This window comes from Patiria miniata, unplaced genomic scaffold (genome assembly GCF_015706575.1).
Source record: "Patiria miniata isolate m_02_andy unplaced genomic scaffold, ASM1570657v1 HiC_scaffold_5, whole genome shotgun sequence".
NCBI classification, from domain to species: Eukaryota; Metazoa; Echinodermata; class Asteroidea; order Valvatida; family Asterinidae; genus Patiria; species Patiria miniata.
The window spans coordinates 10,246,003-10,268,176 of NW_024037072.1; the positions used below are offsets into that span (position 1 = coordinate 10,246,003).

The 22,174-nt window shown below is 39.5% G+C and overlaps 2 protein-coding genes across 2 annotated transcripts in view; one reads left to right on the forward strand and one right to left on the reverse strand.

The window, feature by feature from the left end:
* The first annotated feature begins 1,138 nt into the window (after positions 1-1,138).
* Positions 1,139-11,103, forward strand: LOC119740866 (alpha/beta hydrolase domain-containing protein 17B-like). Its single transcript, XM_038216323.1, has 2 exons — positions 1,139-1,785; positions 5,886-11,103. The coding sequence occupies exons 1-2, from the start codon at positions 1,139-1,141 to the stop codon at positions 6,112-6,114; spliced, it is 876 nt and encodes a 291-aa protein (XP_038072251.1). The 3' UTR covers positions 6,115-11,103.
* A 5,798-nt stretch (positions 11,104-16,901) lies between these two features.
* LOC119741237 overlaps positions 16,902-22,174 on the reverse strand; it is a 55,824-nt gene continuing 50,551 nt past the window's right edge. The window contains 7 exon segments of the mRNA XM_038216980.1: positions 16,902-18,834; positions 19,517-19,790; positions 20,238-20,281; positions 20,284-20,306; positions 21,143-21,311; positions 21,547-21,646; positions 21,884-21,999. Of these exon segments, the coding sequence (XP_038072908.1) occupies positions 18,610-18,834; positions 19,517-19,790; positions 20,238-20,281; positions 20,284-20,306; positions 21,143-21,311; positions 21,547-21,646; positions 21,884-21,999 (951 nt within the window). The 3' untranslated portion in view covers positions 16,902-18,609.

Here is a 22,174-nt window from a genome sequence, read left to right on the forward strand (position 1 = left end):
ACTTGAAACTTACTTTTAATCCATAGGCCCTATACTTTTTCAGTTTGGGAAGTTGCAATGTTTGTGAAATGATTATTCAATATTTGTTTTTAAAAATATTACAAATCTCCTCTGAATTGTGAGGAAAAATCTGATGCAGAGACCCCCAGATTTGCTCTAAAATCCACCAGAGAGCTTCTAAAGTTCAAAAAATTTAGGGGCCCTTAGTCGGGCCCCGAACCCCGGACGCCGTGGCTTCGCGAGTCGGTGTGTCTCAACAAAACTTCCCAGACAGGTTTGCAAATTTCACCCCCCCCCCCTTTTAGAAAATCCTGGGTCCGTCCCTGTGAAACCAAATATGATTCATGGAGGCATGCACTACTGAAAGGATAATCAGTTTTGACAGATGATGAATACGCGAGTTCATTGAACTACATACACAGGGTGACCGTAATAGTAATAGCAATATTCTGCTAGATGCACTTCAAAAAATCTGCTTATTAACACTGATACTCGCATGCAGATGTTATAAAATCCCCCCTCCCAAAAAAAAAATCATAACATTTCCTTTTAAAAAAAATAATTAAAAAACCCAAAACAATTGCACGTGTCCAGCCTGGCTCGCAATGGTCGAAAATACTTTACTGTGTACTGCTACACGTACGTCGGGGAACCTCAAATTGAAGCTTTTTTTTTTCAAAACAAATGCTATATTTTTCAAATCTGCCATATTTTTCTGTCAGATCAATATTTTTAAAGAATTCTGCTTCTGTCAAACTCGTTTTTCCCCCCGAAATATTCTGTCAAATTTAGCCGAAATTCGGCTGAAACGGTCACCCAGTACATACATGTAAGGTAATATTAACGAACAGAGGTTACCGTCGTTCCCAAAGAGCAAGCAGCCCGCCTGGCTCAAGTAAATGTACGTGACTCGCCTGAGAAAGAGGTTGATTTCGTCAAAGACCGGAAAGAGTGACGTCACACACCCGGCTGCTGTGAAGAAAGACATTGTGTGGACCAGATGCTAAAGAATCCCTCACCGAAAAAGGTAAAATTTTCACCTTTTTTGGCAATTGGGAGGTTCGAACCCTACAGGAGGTTGGGGAGCTCTACGCCTGGATCAATTTGGTGGTGATTACTGTGAAGGCCGGGCGTTAAAATGAACGGCTTAACTGTTGGTGAATTGTGCTGCTTATTTTGTTGTCCGCCATGTCCGTCACGGATTGCGGCCAAGCTGGCGTTTCTGCCACCGGAACCAACCTACACCATCGTGACGGATGAAACGGGTACCAAAGGCACGCTAAATCTCACCGAAAGGGCAGAATGGCAGTATTCCGACCGTGAACTTGAGTCCATCGAGGTGTTTTACACCCGCAACAAGCGGGGAAACAGAACAGCATGCATGTTTGTGCGCTGTGCCTCCAACCCGAAATACACCGTACTTTTTAGTCATGGTAATGCTGTAGATATCGGACAGATGAGCAGCTTTTACATAGGACTGGGTTCTAGAATCAACTGCAATATATTTAGCTACGATTACTCGGGCTACGGGGCCAGCGGGGGTAAGCCCCTGGAGAGAAACCTGTATTCGGACATTGACGCTGCCTGGAACGCTCTGCGTTCCCGCTACGGAATCAGCCCAGAGAGTATAATCCTGTACGGACAGAGTATCGGTACGGTGCCTACGATAGACCTAGCTGCACGGTATGAGTGTGCTGCAGTCATTCTACATTCTCCTCTCATGTCGGGGATGCGGGTGGCATTACCAGATACCAAGAAGACATGGTGGTTTGATGCATTTCCAAGGTGAGTACGATGTGTCAAGCTTCATGTATTTAACATGTTGGGCGCGATCGGTGGATCTGCAATTGATCACGCAGAAATACACTTGCTCGATCAGTCAATCTTCCAGAAAATGTCGCAGGCTTCACTCGCCTTTTTCAAAACAATCATCCAGAGTCCAGAATTGGAAAGAAATGGTGATGGACTGATGGAAGCGCCGTTGATCAGTAGCGTGGCGTGATCCACTGACTACGCAGATCCACCAATAGGCACAACATGTATGTATGTGTAGACCTTGAACTTGGTGAGTTGAATAAACCCTCCAGGCTCCAGGCCTCCAGTGCTTAAAAAAAAAATTGCCAATGAGATTTTGTGAAAAGAATGTTTACTCCATATAATGTATACCGAACTTGTTTTTGTTTTGCTGAATCTTTATTTATTTACATGTACAACTGTACATCACTTTTATATAAATTGAGTCTGTGAGGTCTCTTCAAATGTGTGTTCATAAATTATATGTTTTTATTTTGTGTGTACTGCTAGTGCTACGGTACTATGAAGTACACGTTTTTTTCTATCGGACAGTAAAAATCATACATGTACATGTACATGTACATGGTTGTGTTCAAACAGCAGTGAATATATCTAAAATATTTTCAGTGTGGGGAATTCAGGGTCCCATTAAAATTGAGCATGGAGGTGGTTTTTAAAGCATCAATAAGCCAGTTCGGTATTTCAACTGTGCATGCGCACAGTGTATGGGTAATGGGTCATTCGGGATAATCATGGAAAAAAAAACCGGATAGCTCCATGGGATGGTCGAAGGTTCATCGAGGGCCCATGGAAGCTCAAGGAGGAGTTCGGTACCCAAATAACACTGCTGCAGCGATTTTATCCGAATGACCTTTAACTGCCATTATTACAAAAAACTCCGTGAACGCATCAAATCAACACAAGTACAAATGCAGTTTGTTCAACAGAAACATTCTTTCTGCAAGTCGTTTCAACACACATGTGAAAGCTTTCCCTTAGCCTTTACATCAACTTAAATCTCCACTTGTAGCAGTTTTGGACAGTGAAGTATTCAGTTTACAGCTCTACATGTACCGTAGGTGCAATGCTGTACTCACATTATTGAATTACATGTACTGCAGCAACAGCAATGCAAATGAGTCACTCTTTATCAGTCTATCAGTCTAGGGTCATGAGTCACCAACAGTGCACACAGTCAGTAGGCCTATGCAGCTCAGTGTTTTGTGGTAAAACTACATGTAGTACATACCGATACATTTAGCTGAAGGTTCAAACACTGTTACATACATGCTAAATGCTGTAGTAGTGTACAATGTACACATGTACATGTGACAATAATTTATTTTTCAGCATGTTAAGTGTTTGAAAATTAAAGCAATACAAAAAATAAGTGGCACTGTACAGTTTTCCTGTATGAAACAACTACATGTAGTACATGCATTGGCATTCTATACTGATTAAATATGCACTCCTCTTGGGTAAATAATACATGTACGGTACATAATACATGTACATGTATATTTTTAAATTAAATTGGATGACCCAAGGATAAATATTAACACCATACATGAGCAGAATCAATTTCATGGCTATAACCAGCTGTATAAATGTGTTTATCTGGGGCCCTTGTAATGTACAAACAACAGACTTGACAGGATTTTCAATGATTTTAGTTTCGCAACAAAATCTTATAGGGCCTACATGTAGCCTATGTGATGAACATACGTACAATGTATGCGCAGAGCACTGTGTACACAAACAAAACTATACATGTACATACATACATGTAGTATACAATTGTACATGTTCACGTAGATTCTATTTATATGAGATGTGGTATACAAATGTACACGTAGATTCTATTTATATGAGACAACTGATCACTGACTACAAGCATGCAAACTTAAGTATGATCATGAAAACTACCAGGACATAATACATGTGTAGGTACATGTACCTGCATGCTTTCAACACTTCCTGTTCATTTTATACCATGTATACAGGGTGAGTCAAAAGAAGCGGAACCCAAACCCCAAAATTATATTTCATATTTAAATAAATATGTAGCACCAAAAAACATAATGACTGGAATTTGTGGAAAGACAATTTCATAAGCTACTTTTAGATGAAAAAAATACTGAAATTGGTCCATCCGTTCAAAGAATATCACCATTTAAATACAATGTCTTTAAAACCTCCCTCGTCCAAAAATGCGATTTCAAGAATCGTTGTCCCAATTGTCTTCAAACATCACCAGCGATAAAATCTCAGTTTAAATGTTAAAAATACAGTATTCAACAAAGTCATTTTAAAGGCCCTTCTTTTAAAAAACAAGTAGATTTTATAAATCATTTTGTTTGCCTTACCAGGATTGCTATTAAAGATATTGTATGACAGTTGGTGACAGTTGGTGACAGTTATTGAAGTTTAAGTATTCTGTGTCATTTTCTCTGTTGTTCCAAACAGTCAAAAAAACACAATAAATTGCTTTTTTTTATGAGACAGGTTTAAAGGTCATTGCGTTTAAATGGTGATTTTCGTTGAATGGATTGAGCCATTTAAGTATTTTTTTCATCTAAAAGTAGCTTATGAAATTGGCTTTTTAGTTCCGGTCATTATTGTTTTTGGTGCTTCATATTTTTTTTAACATGAAATATATTTTTTGTGGTTTGGGTTCCACTTTTTTTGACTCACCCTGTATGTACATGCTACAGTACGTGTATGTACACAAGACATTCGGTATAATTATGTTAAATTCAAGAGGAAACTAAAGGTTTGTGTTTGTCAACAAACGCAGTGTGATTGGGCCCCAGACTATTTTATTAGATATTGCCTAACTTCATGTTTGTGTGTATGTATTAATTGCACCACTTGTCTTCTTGTTCTATGACGTCACAATATTAACTTGCACATTGTCAATAATGAATTAAAGTTGGTGTGTATCTATGCTTTTTGGGTATGGCACCTTGAAAAATAGTTGAATTGATAATTATGTAGCATTACATGAGCTTTTCAGTGAGACATCGCACGAAATATTCTTGTATGCACACCTCTATATCGGGGTTAATGTTTATACCAACGTTGCTCATGCGTTTTGTTTCAAGAAAGAAAAGCCGTGGAGAGTTATTGTCAAGACAAACAAATATACAACAAACACAAAAGAACGTAGACAAAACCCCATAAGGGCATACATGTGCACAACATAGGCATTACATGTACATGTACTCCAGACACTACTCAGTATTTTACTTAACATGTCCATTGTGCATTTTGTGTTGAGTATTGATTACTATTAAATGGGCAATTCAAGCATTATGGAAGAAAATGTAATGTCCATGTTATACTTAGCCAATTTGTCTCAGGTCCATCATACATGGAGGAAGGATAGACTTCCTCAATGGGTCCTAAAACCCAACCCAGCTGAACACATTCCCCCCAAAAGGAAATACATACAACTGTACATGTATCATAAATGAATTCTGAGTGAGTAGGCCCCTACCACGATGCAAAAGTGGCATAGTGTTCATTTACAGTTAAGTATACTGTATCACTTGAATCAAATATATTGAGGGTTAGGGCCTGTATTGTACTATATGCCTACATGTACATGTATGGTACTTACATGTATGTCACATACATTGTACATTGTGTACATACACAATCACACAAGCAGGCACACAGACCATGATGCAATCTGTAATATGTAGTGGTTATTCATGATTATCCATGCATAAACAGGCATAATAGTTCAGTGTACTTATGGGTGTCAACCTGTAGGTAGGTGATGTCTGCATTTTATATTTGGGCAGTGTCATTGTTGAGTTTTTTTTATGACTACCTATAGATCTGTTCCACATCAGACTGCACTTCATCAACTCAACCTGGCTTTTTTCACCTTTAACTTTCTTAAATATGTCATACATGTATTAATACATGTATTAAACATGTCGTACATGTATTAAGCACAAGAAGGCTCTTGAGCTTAAATTTGAAAAAAAAAGTTTTTGGGAAATGTTCACACATTTCTAAAATAAAATAAAATAAAGAAATTCTCATTCCTATTTCTCTGTATCATTTTCTCCCTATTACAGCATCGATAAAGCATCCAAGGTGTCGTCTCCTGTTCTCGTCATTCATGGCACCGAGGATGAGGTCATCGACTTCTCCCATGGCCTGGCCATCTATGAGCGCTGCCCTCGCACCGTGGAACCGCTCTGGGTAGAGGGCGCCGGTCACAATGATGTGGAGCTCTACGGGCAGTACTTAGAACGCCTCAAGCAGTTCATCACTCAGGAACTACCGACCATGAATGTTAGTTAAGGTGCTGACCAGTTCCGTGTTACACATTTACAAGTGGGCATTCCAAACAGGCTTGTTGAATAGTCTTGGTTTTAAGGCAGGTGCACTGAAATTACATTTTGCTTGCACTCCTACCCACATGCTGGCCTTTGCTGGTTTTGGAAGATGTACGTCATGTCATGCATACGTGAGCATTCCACAGAAGGGTGTACATGTATGTACATGCACATGTACAATGTACATGTATCATCAAAGTGGCAATTAATTGTTCAAGACATCTTGAACACAGATTAAAAGTACATCTTCTGTTTTGTGAGTCGGTACTTTTTTAGTGGTGGGATTAATATCCGGATTTATTTAAATTCGGTTTGAATTCTACTATTCGGTTTAGATTTTGAAAACAGGATAATCGAAAAAATATTAAGCCTTCTTTTTTTGATGACATAGGCTAAAGAAACCAACTGGATCTCCCAATTTGCTCCATGGTCTCTGATTGTGACCGCATTCACTTGCTAGGGGCCTCCTTGGTTCATGAATAGTCTTCAAGTTTGATTGGTCAGAGAGTTCCCACCCATTTTTTTTCACCATTCAGGCTCTGGAGCGCATGGCATGCGGCATCTCACTCGTCACTTTTTTGGCATGACTGTGAACTGAATGGAAAGTTCCTGTGCCATCGGATATTCGGTTTGGATTTTTTGAATATTTGTAAAGAGTAACTCGTGAAAAAAATTATGCCTCACACTTAACTTTACAAAGGCCTATTTGGTATCAACTTAGATGGTTGAAGCACAGGCAGCTGGAAAAGTGATTCACGGTGACTCATGCTTGTGATCTACGCAGGGAGGTACATCAGAGAATTGGTACATTATGAAGACTGGAGCATATCTATTACATGCATCTTAAAAGCAAATGTAAAATATACATCTCTATGCACACATGTACATGTACATTTGTACTTGTACAAATTACCTGTTATTTCCTATCCAATTTATAAAGTACTTTACGCCATCATGCTTTTGGGTAGTTCATTAAGTATTCTTCATACTGCCTATGCGCCGAAATGGCAGCATCCAGCTGTATGCGCCTCAGGGAGCTGAGATTGTCTAGGGAATGTTTCAATGGTCCAATGAGCAGGGTAATCATGATGTAGCGCATTGAGCCCTAATACTGGTTTATACGTGCGCTTTTTTTTAAAACTATTTTTATTATTTTACTAGTGTACTTGGCAAATGATAAAGCAGAATGACTCTCTTTCACTTGTAAGTTTTCTCATCGTTGAAGAAAAAAAATACAAGAGCTTCAAGCCTGGCTCAAGTCATTTTTGTTTAATATCTTGTTAAACTAATTCTTTGTGTACAGTATGCAGACATATTTCGGTTATGTAAACAAACTGGGGAAACATTGATTTAGTGATGTTTTTCTGAACCCGCTCGTGTGCGAACAGTTTGGCTGATGCTGCAACTAGCTTGATAAAAGAATGCTCCCACTTGTAAATGTGTTACCATGCATTCTCAGCAATCCACCTGATAATGTCTTAAAGTAGTAAATATAAATACATGTAGTGTACCTTGAAAAGATGCTATTTTTCTCAAATTGTCAGAAAATGGGAAATACTTATGCATTACCTAAATATTGTGTTAATCAGGTATTATTGAGTTCAGACTTCCAAATTTGTTGGGTGCATGTATGTTTCTCTTCTTTTCGGGTGAGTAATACATGGACCAAATACATGTATAGAGCAATTGCTATAAAAGCGATTTTTACATTATTTGCATAATTTGCTGGGTTTGACAAATTTGTTTGACCTCGAGCAAATTTGTATGCCGATAGCATTACTCCCCCCCCCTTTTTCGGAGGAGGGGGGGGGGGGGTTGATTTCCCTGTACTAATGTTTTTTTATCCTTCATTCTAGTCCAGACTTGCTTAAGGTGGGTTAGGTTTGGTCCCCAATCGGGAGCATTCTCTGGGTTTGCCCAAAAGAAGGTAAAGAGAAAATAATTATTTTCAGGCTCAGAAAAAGAAGCTGTCTTTGCATGGATGAGGCATAACTGCATTTGCTGTAGCTAGCATTGTGCATTGGTAGAATTGGGATTGGCCATTGCCTAATCAATTTCACACCTCGCTTGATTGCCACAACATTAATGTGACAGATTGGTGTCAGCAAGCATTTCACACCCTCGTAATGACTGTGCAGACTGGCTTCCTGGTAGCCGTCTGTTACAAACAGTTCTCATTGCATTTGTTATCAACTCACTTCATCGACTCAGAGTTAATGCAGTGCCATTTCCTGCAACGCATACGTCAACTGGAAATGTTTTCCTCCAACAAGATCCCTCGTGGCACGCTAGACAGTCTTGTGAAGGCTGATGTATCAGTGGAACATGTACTGAAAGAGCCAGCTCATGAGCAAGGAGCTTTTGTAGTGTTACAACCATGAAGAGTTAGTTTATTCAGTTGTATGTAACCCCCCCCCCCCCCCCCAAAAAATTCTTTTCTTTTTGGTCTGGGGGTGGTAAACGTGAGATTGCTCCTGTAGATGGAGGAAACTTTGGGTCAAGAATTATCATTAACGCTGAGATAACTTGGAGCTGAGGCTAGGTGGAAAAAGGAGTACAAAATAATGCGTGCACAAGTCAAGGAACCAGACAAGATACGGGGTCAGCATACACGTACACTGACTTGTGAATTACATGTATGCACAAGTCAAGGTACCAGACATGATACATGTATAGGGTCATTATACACTGCTTGTTATTGGCTCATGCAAAGTGTGCATGCATTTGTTCCTAAAATCCAGCAAACAGTCAGTTCATGATTTGTACTCTGCATTTAACATGTTTTAACCCTAATGACCCAACCCTTCAAAAGCCAACTGCACGTTCTTTTAGAATGTGTTGGAGCATGGGTCGGAGTGAGTATGGCATTAGTAAACTGATTATGCTTTACATGGGGTCAGGCATACATGTACCACCATAATCAGAGTTCAGCAGTTTGGGTGTTGAGTTACCATGTGGTGTTGGATTTTGCAAGAGTGGGGGTTCCTAGTAAATCACTCAAGGGGGTTAGTGTTAATGCATACCTTTATAAGACTAAGTTGGGTTTTGTGCATACACTGTACTTAAGTTAAAGAGTTTGTTGCATTTCTTCGCCAATTTCCCTAGAACCAATAACTCAAAATGGGACCTTTAAATAAAGTTATCCCCTTTAAAGCAGGGTTTATGTGATTAGATATACGAAAAATTTGTCTCTAGTAGTACCTTTAATGTAAATATTATCTGGTATGTAAATGTACAATTATTTAAGAATTGTATTCTTGATAGAACTAATTATTGCAGTCAATATAGTATGTAAAATTGTCAAGAAAGAATTCTAACATTGGACTAAATTTTTACTTCTACAGGCATGCTTCTTGTGCTTACATTGTGTACATGTATACGCATACAACATATATCATCTCATTCTTTTGCTATCTTTTTTTAAGCCTATGTATGAAATATTTTGAATTGTTAGATGTAGGTTTGAAAAAACAAAATGGAAGGAAAAAAAATATGTAGCCTAAAGCCAGCCTTAATCCAACTAAATCCAACAGAAATCCTTCACCATTGGAATTGTAGGATTCGGGTGGGTTTGGGGGCAATCCGACCTGATTTAATACAGGTGGCAAATAGCCAGAGTTGTAAACTTTATGATTTCATGCACGGTGTACCACAGAGAGCTGTTTTCACCTTCTTTCTTCTGTTTTAATGGTAAATGACCTGTGACGAATGTAATTATATAGTAGTTGCCAGTATATTTTGATATCAACAAACCTGTACTTAAAGTTGATCTCAGAAGAAAAAAAATTAAATGTATGTAGTTTACACCTTTATGTAAAAAGTATATTGAAATTTCACAATAAGTATTTAAATTTCGGACATGATATTTAGCCCAGCTGTTTTTGTTTTTGCTGTGAGATTAAAGTTTTTAAAGGTTTCCTTTTCGATTTTAATTTCGATGTTGATTTTTGGTGTATTTAGAGATTGCATTGCATTAGAGACACTGGTGCATAATTGTTAACATCGGACAAGTTAGAGAACAGGGAATGAACAACCTGTTTTCTGATAATATTCCGCAGGAATAGACGTTATGCTTTAAGGCGGAGTCGGAGGGCAATGATTTGTGTCCCACTTTAGTCACAAGTAAACCTTTTTGTCCATGCATTGTAACTAAAATTAACATAACTAAGAACACCCTCTGAGATACTTGCAAGGATGAGGTCTAATCTCATTGTTCGCCATTTTGTTTGTTGTTTTAAACGTTTTATTTGCCTAATATATGGACAATTTAACCTTGTCACACCATCAATCATTGAGTGGTTAAAATCCTGAAATAATCATGCTCTTGCCTTGCATCTTGTGCTGGTCCTTGTTTGGCATCTTTATTTTGTTTATGGAATCATTGAGCATGAGTTCCAAATACCAATATACCACGTCACAATGAACAACGTCACCAATGACGTCATATGCCTGTTAGTTACCGTCAGGCAGAACAACAACCTATCATCATTACCTCCTTGTTTGCCACATTATACAGTTATTGTCAATACTTTTAATCCGTATCATATATGAATGCAGTGCACATTTTAACATTTTGGTGAAGTCGGTATCACATGTCCACAACTTCTCATTTTTGTTAAGAGGTATTTGGCTTGGTCTACACGACAGGAAGCCAAATTCTGACCGGCCAATGTTAAGGTTCAGTCGCCTTGTTATCAACTTCTTTTCCAAATGTTGTTTGTCTTTTTTTTCGTTTTGAGGTGTTATCTTTTTTTCAATACACCGAAATTTCGTTGATATGTTTTGTCATTTTATGCAAAATATTTAAATTAGTTTCAAGTATGATATTTGTTGCCTATTTAAACCTGCGTGTTTCTGAGTAAAAGTAGCTTTTCGCCGTTCATAAAAAAATAAAAATAACTGTAAAGCTGGCAGCAGTGTAGAAATAAAAGTAATCTATGAGATTTGAAAGACATATAGTGAGACTTATTATTACATGTGTTATTATTTCTAGTTAACATAACTTTATCAGCCAGCGGACGACATTTTTTCGGGACTATGATTAGTCAAAAGAAAAGCAGATTAGCCACTTTGTCCGTTGTAGGTTTCCATCGCAGTTGATGATGCACCAGGAGCTAGATGGTTTGGTTTAGGAAGCGACGGGTGATGTTGCATGTTTGGAGGATGGCTGTCCGTTGGAGAAGGTGTGTCTGTACCCTAAGGTGTTCAGCCTGTTTCCTTCAGTGTGAGACCAATTGAACCGGTACCGATGATGTATGGTGGCCTTGACGTGCCACAGTTTCTCGATCTCAATCCTCAGGTCTTGGTATTTGTCTCGTTTCTCGGCAAACTTCCTTCTGTTGTTGCCGTCTGCAGGAATGCTGATTTCGATGATTCTAGCCTCACGTCATTGTATGTCAATGGCGATGATGTCAGGTTTGTTAGGCATGATGGTACGATCTGTTTGGCTGATCCCACATTGTTATAGGTTTTCCCGGCCAATTTCCGGAAATGTTCATCAAATTCTGAAAATCGGTAATTCGTTTTCGTCTAAATTTGAATGCACGTCTTTAATCCCATTTCAATTCAACAAATGTTCAATCGTTTTCATTGTCTGTGCATTCGGTTTTGAGAAACAGACGGCCTCTTCCGTTACCTGCGCATTCATTTACGCAAGCATGCCTTTTCTAAATAAATTTCAGGTACAGCTAACTGTATCAGGTGCCGAATGCATTAAACCGAAAAGTGACATAGAATGGTGAATGTTTGAAATTGCCCTCTAAAAGCAAAAAAGAAGTCTTGTAATAAACAAATCTGAATGGACATAAACGAAAGGTGCTGCTCAATCACTTGAATTGAACTGAAATGGAATCGAATGCTCTGGTAGCGAAAATGATACGCGTTTTCAGAGCGATTCTCAAACAGACGAAAATGAATGACCGATTTTCAGAAGTGAATGAATATTTAGGGCCCTAAGGAAATTGGGCAGGGAAACCTGTATTATTATTGGGGGGGGGTGTTTGGTGTCTAAGTTTTAGAGGGTTTCTTACTGTATTTGAACAATTGGAAATGGTAGCATAAATTACCGTCCCGCCTAGGAAAATTCTTCTTAGTGTGTTCCCCTTCACGAATTCACAATCATGGTGCCATCAGAGGAGCCAGCGTGTAGTCCTCTTTGTACCTATCTGACTGACTGACTGACTGACGTTTAGCCTGGATTGTTAGCTGGTAAAGGACAGGTATCTGCGATTACTCCGTAATAGGCTAAATCCGGCCCAATATTGTGTACACCAGATGCACGAAACGCTTGCAGTGAATATACATGTACATGTAATTGATTCAATTGATATAATTTTGTGCTCTCTTTAGCCAGCTTTACTACGCGCGTAGCTTTACTACGAGCGTATACGCCTGCCTCATCTTGTTTTATATAATTGGCCCGGTAGGTCTGGACATTTGTTTATGCACGTGTCTAATATTATGAACCGAAATGGAGAATCAAACTCCAGACTGGTTTTTGAAAACGGTATTTTTGAAAGCTCTGGCAGGAGCTTGTACATGTCACCTGGTGGTCGGTCGGTCTGTCTGTCTGTCCCCGAAGATTGACCAAATGATTCTCCAAAAATAATTCACTAATTGACCAAATTCTATTTGTCATTTGTGGTTGTTCATAAGATGCACTCTTAGCTGACGGTTTTCAGAACAGCGATTTTGCTTCCATCGATGCGCATTTATTTTGACCAAATGCCATGCCGTTCTCATTAAATGCACTCTTGCTGACGGTTTTCGGAGCAGCGGTTTTGTTTCGATTGATGCGCATGCGCGTTTATTTTGCATATGTCTGTTCCCGAAAATTGACCGAAATAAGCCCCATAAGTTTCCCACAAAATGTTACTAAATTTTAATGTATAAAAAAATAAAAATAAATAAATACATGTACTTGTATTTAACAAAAATTGTTTGTAATAGGCCTTTAGGTTTTCCCGCACATTAAACAAATGTTGCATTGAAATTCATAAGGCCAAAAAAAAAAGTCTCCGGTTTCTGGTATGCGCGCGCGTCGCCGTAGCCATGCGCGTCGGCAAAATGAAAATGTTTTTTTTTTTCAATGAAAGATGAAGTCTCAAAACCGCCAAACTCAATGGTTTGACTGAAATCCTGCTGGTGCACAATTTTAACGTGTTTTTAGATTGGGTTAAAATTGAGAATAAGCTTTATGTGACCTCTCTGGACTCCCATTATTTGCACTAAGTTTAGTCGGGCACCATTTGCAGTCATCAGCACACATTTGAAGCAAAAAAATCAGGTAAAAAAAAAAAAAAGCCGCGTCGCCGCACCACTTTTTGGGCAAGCTCCATACCAGAAACAGGAGAATTTTTTTTTTTGGCGTAAACGGTTAACTTTAATTTCGTCCCTAGGTGACTGGAACGCGAAAATGCTACAATGAATTTAGTCATTGGTCATTCCAAATGAAGAATGGTCATCAATTTCAACATTGTCCATTTGCCGTCGTCAGATTACAATGGAATTCGTCTCACCTGATGATCATCTACGTAGGCCTAATGCAAGGATTAAATTTGTCTTTGTTAAATCGATTTCCAGAAATTTTCTATCAAATTCATCAGACAAAATGAGCACGCTGGTATTGGCACGGTTTATTGCAAGACAAGAAATTGAAGGTTAAACAAACTGCAAATGGCAAGAAGAACTGGATTCACTGTTTCCAAAAGATGTGAAATTATGAATGCATTTTGCTTTCACATGTACATAACTATATGCCTACTTATTTCCTGCATAAAATGGAAAGTCTGCATTCATAAATTTGCCCGTGAAGGCCATTACCTTATTTCTTTCAGTTCATGACGCATACAATTGTCAAAGAACTTAATGGATACACAACTAATAAGTATTGAAAAATATTACGATTTTGCATAATAATTATCCAGGTAGTTGGAAGAAATGAACAGATGAAAACGTTAAAATACCAAAGATAGCATTCAATCATGAGATGAGTTTGAATGAAATTCATTTAACATTGATTGCAAAATGACAAAATTGCTTCATCTATCGTACATTCAGCAATTGAAGACGACGAAATTGACTGGTCTTTCACGAAAACGCATTGCTAAGGTATGACATTGTTTGAAAAAAGTGCGAAAATGAGCGACCGAAGACGAAATTGAACATGGGATATGCAAGGTCGTGAATTTTCAAAACGAAATTGAAGTAAACCGTTATCAATCTGAATGAAAACAGTTTTAAAATGTGCGGGAAAACCTATAATTCGGGGGGGGGGGGAATGTTTATAAAAAGTGTATCAAAGCAGGCAAAATGATGTGCAATAATGTTATAGTCATGTGGGTTTTAAATCGCTATCAATCTAGGTATACATCTGAAGTATGGCATTCCAGACACTCTAAAAGTCCTGGGTCAGACTTGACCCGGAAAAGGGTCATGTAGGGCCTGACCCTTTTCCAGGTCAATCATGACACCTTTTTTGGTCACAATTACAATGTGTGACTCATTTTCCGGGTCATTTTGACCCAAAAAATGTCCATGTTGACCCAGAAAGGTGCCATTTTTTGACCCGGCCGGACTGTTTAGAGTGTATATTGTGCCATCGGCGTCGCGTTTTTTGGGGTGTCGCGTTTTTAAGCTCTGGAAGGGATAGATTTCATACAAGACTTTTATGCAAGACGGCCAGAGCTTATTGTGCACTTGCACTTGATTTAACATATTGTGCAGATGCCGTCACAGGACGAGCGAACAATGAGTTTGCTTCATAACACATGATCCAAACAGATTCACAATAAGGCAGCTCAGTGATCACTAAATGATCAGAGAAACGGATAATATTGTAACGAAACATTGGACATAGTGCCAGTCTAGGGTACTGGTGCCCGCGTCGGTGGTCTCCGCGCTGCTACTGTATGCACGCGCTGCCCGCGGGTATAAAAGCGTGCGTCAGCCGCGCGCGCGATACTCACTCACTCACTCTGGCAGTCACAAGCTGAGTCACAAGCAGAAGCGCATGACACGAGTTATTTCTTGGGTGAGTCGTCAGCCAGTTTCATGCAGGTCTGACAGCGCTGCGATTGATTATCTGCTAGCGAGTTAATCTAGAAGAGGGACCAACCGGACGGGCTGCCTTTACCTCACTAGTTGGTGAGTTTACTGGCCAGGAAGAGTTAGAATAAGCAGCCAACATTGTGTCCACGTTAGAGTTAGCGATAGACGCCTATATAGGAGTCGCCTGTCAAGGCGCACACAATAAAACACCATTGTTACGTTATATAAATAGGACTGTGACTTAATCATTGTCTCCTGTGAGTTATTGAGCCTAATAGGGTGAGAGTGATTGAGTGCGAGTATCTCTGGTCCACTGCAATGCCTGGGGGTATACTTCCTCCAAACGAAGTAACGTCCCGGGTTTCCCGGTAACCGCTCATCGGGAAAGCCTAATCCTGTCAGCGTCCGTCCGGCGGCATCTCCCGGCTGGAGGCAGGGACGAAGGGTCGGCGGACCGTTACAATATATTGTCTTTAACATGGCCATTATTTTGAAAAAAAAAATCAAATTATTGAGGCCTTGAAACACATTTACCATGATGACAATACGATCTTCAGTAATACTGGACATGACACATTCTTTACAATGGATCACGTGCATCCGCTGTAAGCAATTTCAATAATAGGTAATGCATTTGTATTTGTGTTTCAAAGTTTCTTGTGACTGAGTTCCTGTACGCGTTCAACCTTCTGTTTTAACCATTATATTGCCGGTATATATATATTGCGCTGTATGCTCCAACCAATAGAGCGAAACTAAACGAAAATTAATGACTTGGTAGGAATTGCATGTGTATTGAGTTCGAATATACTTAAAGGGACATTCATAAATACCTATATTCAGTTTACCCATTCCTATTGGTCGAGAGCCCGTCACGTGGCCGGTCTTAAAACGGATGATAAAGACATGGCTAGCTGGTCTACAACACCTTTCAGTGTCACATGAAATTTGGACCGGTTCCTCAATCCTCACGTAGGCATGCGCAACACTACCAGTGAGTCAGTATTTGTAAGAGTGCCGTGCGCCACCAAAAGAGGGCGCCCTTTTACCTAGCAACGACGTCCCATGGACGGGACATTTCGCTGGTTGACGCGCACCGTTCCTTGTTTGTGACGAACGTACACCAGGGAATTTGTACTTTTGTACACGCAGTGGCCGCGCTTCGCGGCAAGTGAATTGCAGTTAGGCACTTCGCAACTTGTGGGTCTACATGTACAAGTCTATGTTCCATGACGGAAATATTGTTAAAAATAATTCAATACTTTCTATCTCCCATTTTTTTAAAATCAGGTTTACAAGTCTTGGTAGAGGTTAAGTCATATTTTTTTTCAAGGAAACAAGAGGCCTAATGTAAAATATAAATTGCATCTTTAAATATCCGTTAGTAGTCATAGCTGAAACCAAGGATTGACAGTGGAGTACAGGATCCGAGTTCCTATAACAGATGAAACATCCAACATCGAAGCCCTGAAGGCCTGACATGATAGCATGTACAATCTTTTGCCATGAGTTCAGAACTGGATTTTAGCTTCGCGGGTTTTTTAGCAGCGGGGTTTATTATCCCTTCCTTCTCCATTCTTCAGATTTTACTTTGCCGGCAGCACCATTGGGTGGTAGTTTGTTGGGGTTTTTGGTTGTTTGTTGTTTGTTTTCGATGCCGTGCCGTTACTGAGGGGATAAATGAAACCTGACAATATGAACGAATCTCATGACAACATTCACAACGCTTTAATTTCCCAAAATCACAAAACAAATACATAACACCGCTCAGACAACTCTTTATTACTCAAATTAAGTACCTGTTTCCTTTTCCTGAATCCGTGGGCGGTTCTTACTTTCAAAAATGGGGAAGGGGGTGATATGAAAGGGGATTAAGTGTAGACGTTCCGAATGGCCCCGGAAGGTTGAAATAAACGATATTTTCTCCTTTACATTCCAAGGCAATTTGAGAAATTTTAGCATTCCATTTAGTATTAATGTCCCTAGTATCCTAACATGAGTCAGCGGCTGAATGGGGCGTTCCCCCCAACCAAGCCCCCTCCCCTATTCTGCTACTGAGATCTCAACTGTCTTAAGACTTTCTTGTGTCCCCCTCCCCCCAGATTTATTTAAAAAAAACAATACAACAATATTCACCTTCATTTTACAAGTACAACATTGATCCTAAATGGACACCACCCTTTATGTCATGCATCTAAATTTACTCTCTGACGTCTGTGCTTTTGCCACAGTGTATTTGAATGGCTTTTCACTTGACCAACACCGAATTACTTAGAATTTACGTGTTACGAATGCGACAACTTTTGACGCTTAAACTAGTACACTCGATTATTTAAACACAACACTGTTTTACCGGTGCTTGACAACTTTACGGAATAAATCGTCACAAGTCTTGCTTACAATCAGCCACACAACATCACACAGTACTTAATCAAACACTGGTCTGAAACTTAGGTGCTCTTCTCCTCCCCACCCAATATTGAAAGTTGCATCGTTAATGCAGTACAGTGATAAGAATCGTTTATTACAATGAACTTCGCTAAGATTTATCTCAAAATTGAGTGAAAGGTTTGCGGAAACACCATGGGAATAATTTCTCAACTAAGAGAATGGTTGTGAAAAGAACCAGGCTAGAGATGATTCTTTTCAGAACCATTCTCTTAGTTGAGAAATTATGCCCGTGTTTCCGCAAACCTTTCACTCATTAGTATCTTCACCGTGCCAAGCCTCAAATCTTAATTTCTGAAAATCATAAGTTTTTCCCCCGTTGCCCGCCAAAGGCAAGGATTGTACAAGATACAACGATTGGTCTTAATTCATGAGGTAGCCATCCTTTGTTGTGTTTCCCAACCCATTTCGACTACACGTCAAAACAGGACCAAGTTTACGGACATTTTTGTAGTGATAATGGGCTAGGAATCGCTTTCAGAAGTAAGTCAAGTGGGTAAAAAAAAAACCACCAAAAACCGATATTCCAAATTTGATTTACATTGATTTACCACGTGCACGATAAAACAACATTCATCCACACGTATAACATCAAGTGTATGTGTTTGCTTTCATCCAGAATACTTGAGTTCTAAAAAGTGATTTCTAAAAAGTTCTTATTTCGTATTTGTTCTGCACTCTGAAACACATATTACTTAAATTTGCACCTAGATGACCCTAGCTGTAGTAGGCCTAGTCGGCTGGATGAAAGTATGACTGTTTTCTAAAGTCAAATCTAACTAGGTGTTCATGTTTATACAACTTCACATTCACCTTTTTATGTAAACATATATTAATACCGAACACTGACTACATACTCCGTGTGTGTCTTATCGCAACATTAATGTGCACGAATTGTGGTTACAACATTCCCAGGAGTCACGTACTCCCGCTAGATCTCTTGTCACTGATCCCCCTTGGAACTTTACAAGGACGCGTCAAATGCAAGGTCGGTCTGATCCCCGTCTTCCTTGCCGTCCGATTCGGGTCCAGCTTCCGAGAGAGTAGGCAGGGCGATCTGGACATTAGACGGGGAGGCAGGTGGGTTCTCCTCGCTCCCAGCATCAGCCGCTTCGGCGCCATGGGCTTTGCCTGAGGACAGAGTGTCTCCCTTGACGATGAGGTGTACTTTGAAGCAGGCAAGAGCAACCTGCAAATCAAGACGTCATTGATGTTCATTTCGTATAACTGCAGGATTAGTGTAAATAATTCAATTACATCGAGTCTTGATCCAAGACGGTACGTTAACATCGGCTATCAATTGTTTTTGTGTCACGCGATTCTTTTGAACACCGTGTATTTTGTTTTTTTCATAGGGCGCAATTGACTGGTCGTCCTTTTTATCAACCTTTAGTAACAAGGCAAGGTAAGAATCGAATACAAGTATGACAGAATGGATTCTCATCAGATCTAGGAATCGATCAGAACAGAAGCAGAAGGAATCGAATACAGTGGAGTATTTGGCGGGAGGTTAAAAGCACGAAGGTGTTGGTACATGATTAAAGATCGAATCGCTATATTGTTTACTTTCGACTTTTGTAACCCCCTGAAAGCAAATTATTTTGGGTTGTTTTGCTCCCACAAAGCACGAAATGATACACCCGAATAATAATTGTGCCGCACAGAACGGTAGGCTAATCCAAAATGTGTATGTTGACTTATTCAAAGTGAATAAAACTGTTTTGCTTAAAAAAGCAAACCAATTTGAAATTTCAACTATATATAATTATATACATATATGTATTTTTTTTCGGGTTAGACTCGAAAGAAAGGAAAAGCACGGGGAGAACAACTTTAACGTGTCAAAGGTGAAGAGACACCTTAAACCTCACCTGGACCAAGTTGACCGCACAGAAGCTGATTGAGAAGGCATCTGACGCAGCCTGCAGGGAAAGATATCCCACATACCAGGCAGCCAATGTCAGAGTGCAGATCCCCACGGCCGTCACCAGGCGTTTTGTCATCTGCGCGTAATAGGGAGGCTCATCCTTGGATTTGCGCAGGACGCGCACCACCAGAGCAAAATGGACGACGTTGTTGACCAGAATGAGACAGATTGGCAGGAGGATGCCCAGGTACATCGCCAGATTTGGCGCTAAAAAGCAGCTGAAAATGATACCAGGAGTTTATATTTCAGTGAATCATAGTTTGTCAAATCATTCCCAACAGAACTTGCTTCACAAGCACTAGTGTACCGGTACTTAATGAACTCAGGCTTGATTGTAACTTGATACAAGATATATAGCCATATTAGCAGACAGTTACTAGAACTGTTTAAACACTTCAATCTAACTTTAAATTTATTTGGATGGTTCTTGTTTAACTTCTGTTGTTTGATGACCTTAATACAATATTTTTAAATAGAGAAAATTTGATGATGTTTTTAATAAGCCTGTTTTAATAAGCATGAAGAAATTGGGAGCTGTGTTGTTTTTGTTTTCCTGTGGTGCACTATTGTAATTTCAAAGTTTATATTTTTTCCAATAAACCAAACGTCATCCCATGGTCAAAACACAGATGTTACCAGCTGAATAAAACAAAACAGTTTCTTACTTATCAGCGGTGCCGTACTGGTCAGTTGCAACTATCAGCGATATATGCTTGTCACAATCAGGGGGAGTCCTGGGGGAAGACAATGAAAAAACAGGCACCTTCAAGGATACAGAATTATTATTGTGAGAGGTATAATTGTGCTTTCAAGGGGTAGTTTTCCTTCTCCAGAATGTGCACAATCCTCAATGTGTTTTGATGGGCAGTTTTGCATTACAACAGGAAACGATTTTATTTTAGCGCAAGCATTATGCTTTCATACGTGTGCGTTTGAGGGGCAGTTTTGTTTACATCTCGAAGGGCACAAGAGGGGCACTTGTGTCGGCCTGGGAAAATCTTGGGACAAGTGCCCCCCCCCCCCCTGCCCCTGCTTGTAGGTTTCCTATGGAAGCCCTCTACTCTCCGTCCCCACAATTAGCGAAATATATTTTTATGGCCGAAAAAACAAAATTACGGCCACTTTTAATTTCATATATACACAAATTCCCCTCCAACCAGAAACTACGATAAACCAGTGTCCTCAATGCACTAGGTTCATGTCTCCACCGGACAGTAAAATGATAGTAGGTTCCCCATACACACAAGTGTGTATTTGCCTGCAATCGGGGACCCCTGTTTTGTTTGTACTCATAACTTTTTGGGAAGACCTCCCATATGTGTTTGTACACGAATCCAAATAGGGGACCTCTCGGGAATTGGGGACCTTATTGTCCTTTATAGTTTAACGTCCCCTATTGAATGAAGAAACAAACTCATTCAAATATATCAAAGTGTTGTACATGTATTAGCATTCTATTAAATTATATATTGTTGTAGTAAATAAACTGCTGCATAAGAATATATTAATTTGTGACAAATGGAAAATAAAACAATGCAATATGATTCCCCATACATCAAAATATACCCACCCCACGCCACGGTACTCGCAATGATCATGTAATAAGTTCCATCCGTAGGAGTTTGCCTCGTCAGAGCATTGGTGTACATGTTTCTTGCTTCAATGGCCGTCCACATCATTGTGGATAGTGGCAAGTAGTGCAGAAGAGCAGTCACAGTTACACAACCGTAGGTTGAAACCTGTCAGTGAAATAAAACCAATCTTATTCTAGGTGATGTTACAGTATATAGTACCTCATTCCACTCTGCGGAGTTGAACACGGTAAACACTAAAAAGGCTCTAGCTTGGAATTTCAAATTCACAAAAAAAGGGTTAAGGTCCACATAACATTTAACGTAACTTGTTATGTCATGTTGTTGTTGGTCTCAGTGAAAGTGGAACCTTTTCATACAATCATACAACATACAATAATACCTTCGCATTCTCTACTCCGGACACCAACACAGTGTACAATAACAGTAGCGACAGGATGAACTGGGCGAATATTTGGCCGGATTTCAGCGCGCGCAGCTTCCTACAAAAAATACATAACCCATACAATTAATTTAGTTCCTTATATCAAAAATCTCACAGACAATTCACCAAACTCAAAACAAGATTAACATCACTAAAGTAACGTATTATTTCAAGATCTATTTTGAAGTGGAACACAGTGTTGGGCTATGTATGATAATATTTCTGCCGTTACATTTGCAATGTTTGTTAATTTATTATTGGCATCTCGCAAAATAAGTACATTAGCATTTTCTACCTGAACGGAAAATACATCAACAGCATGAACGCGTACATCCCTGCTGATGCAATGCAGCCAATCCGTGTGATTGGATTCAATGCTCGATGGTATGACTTCAACTCGTCTTCTAGTTCCTTGCAAAATAAAAACAACACATCTATATTATCCCTGGTGTCAGTATTGAAATTTTACCGAATTTAATAGATTTGTAACTAACGAATTGGTGTGTCTTTGCAGCGGCTGTTCTAAGTTGTTTAGGTATAGTCATGTAGTTGCTAAGGCAATAAGCGTCTGGTTTAGTTAGGCAAA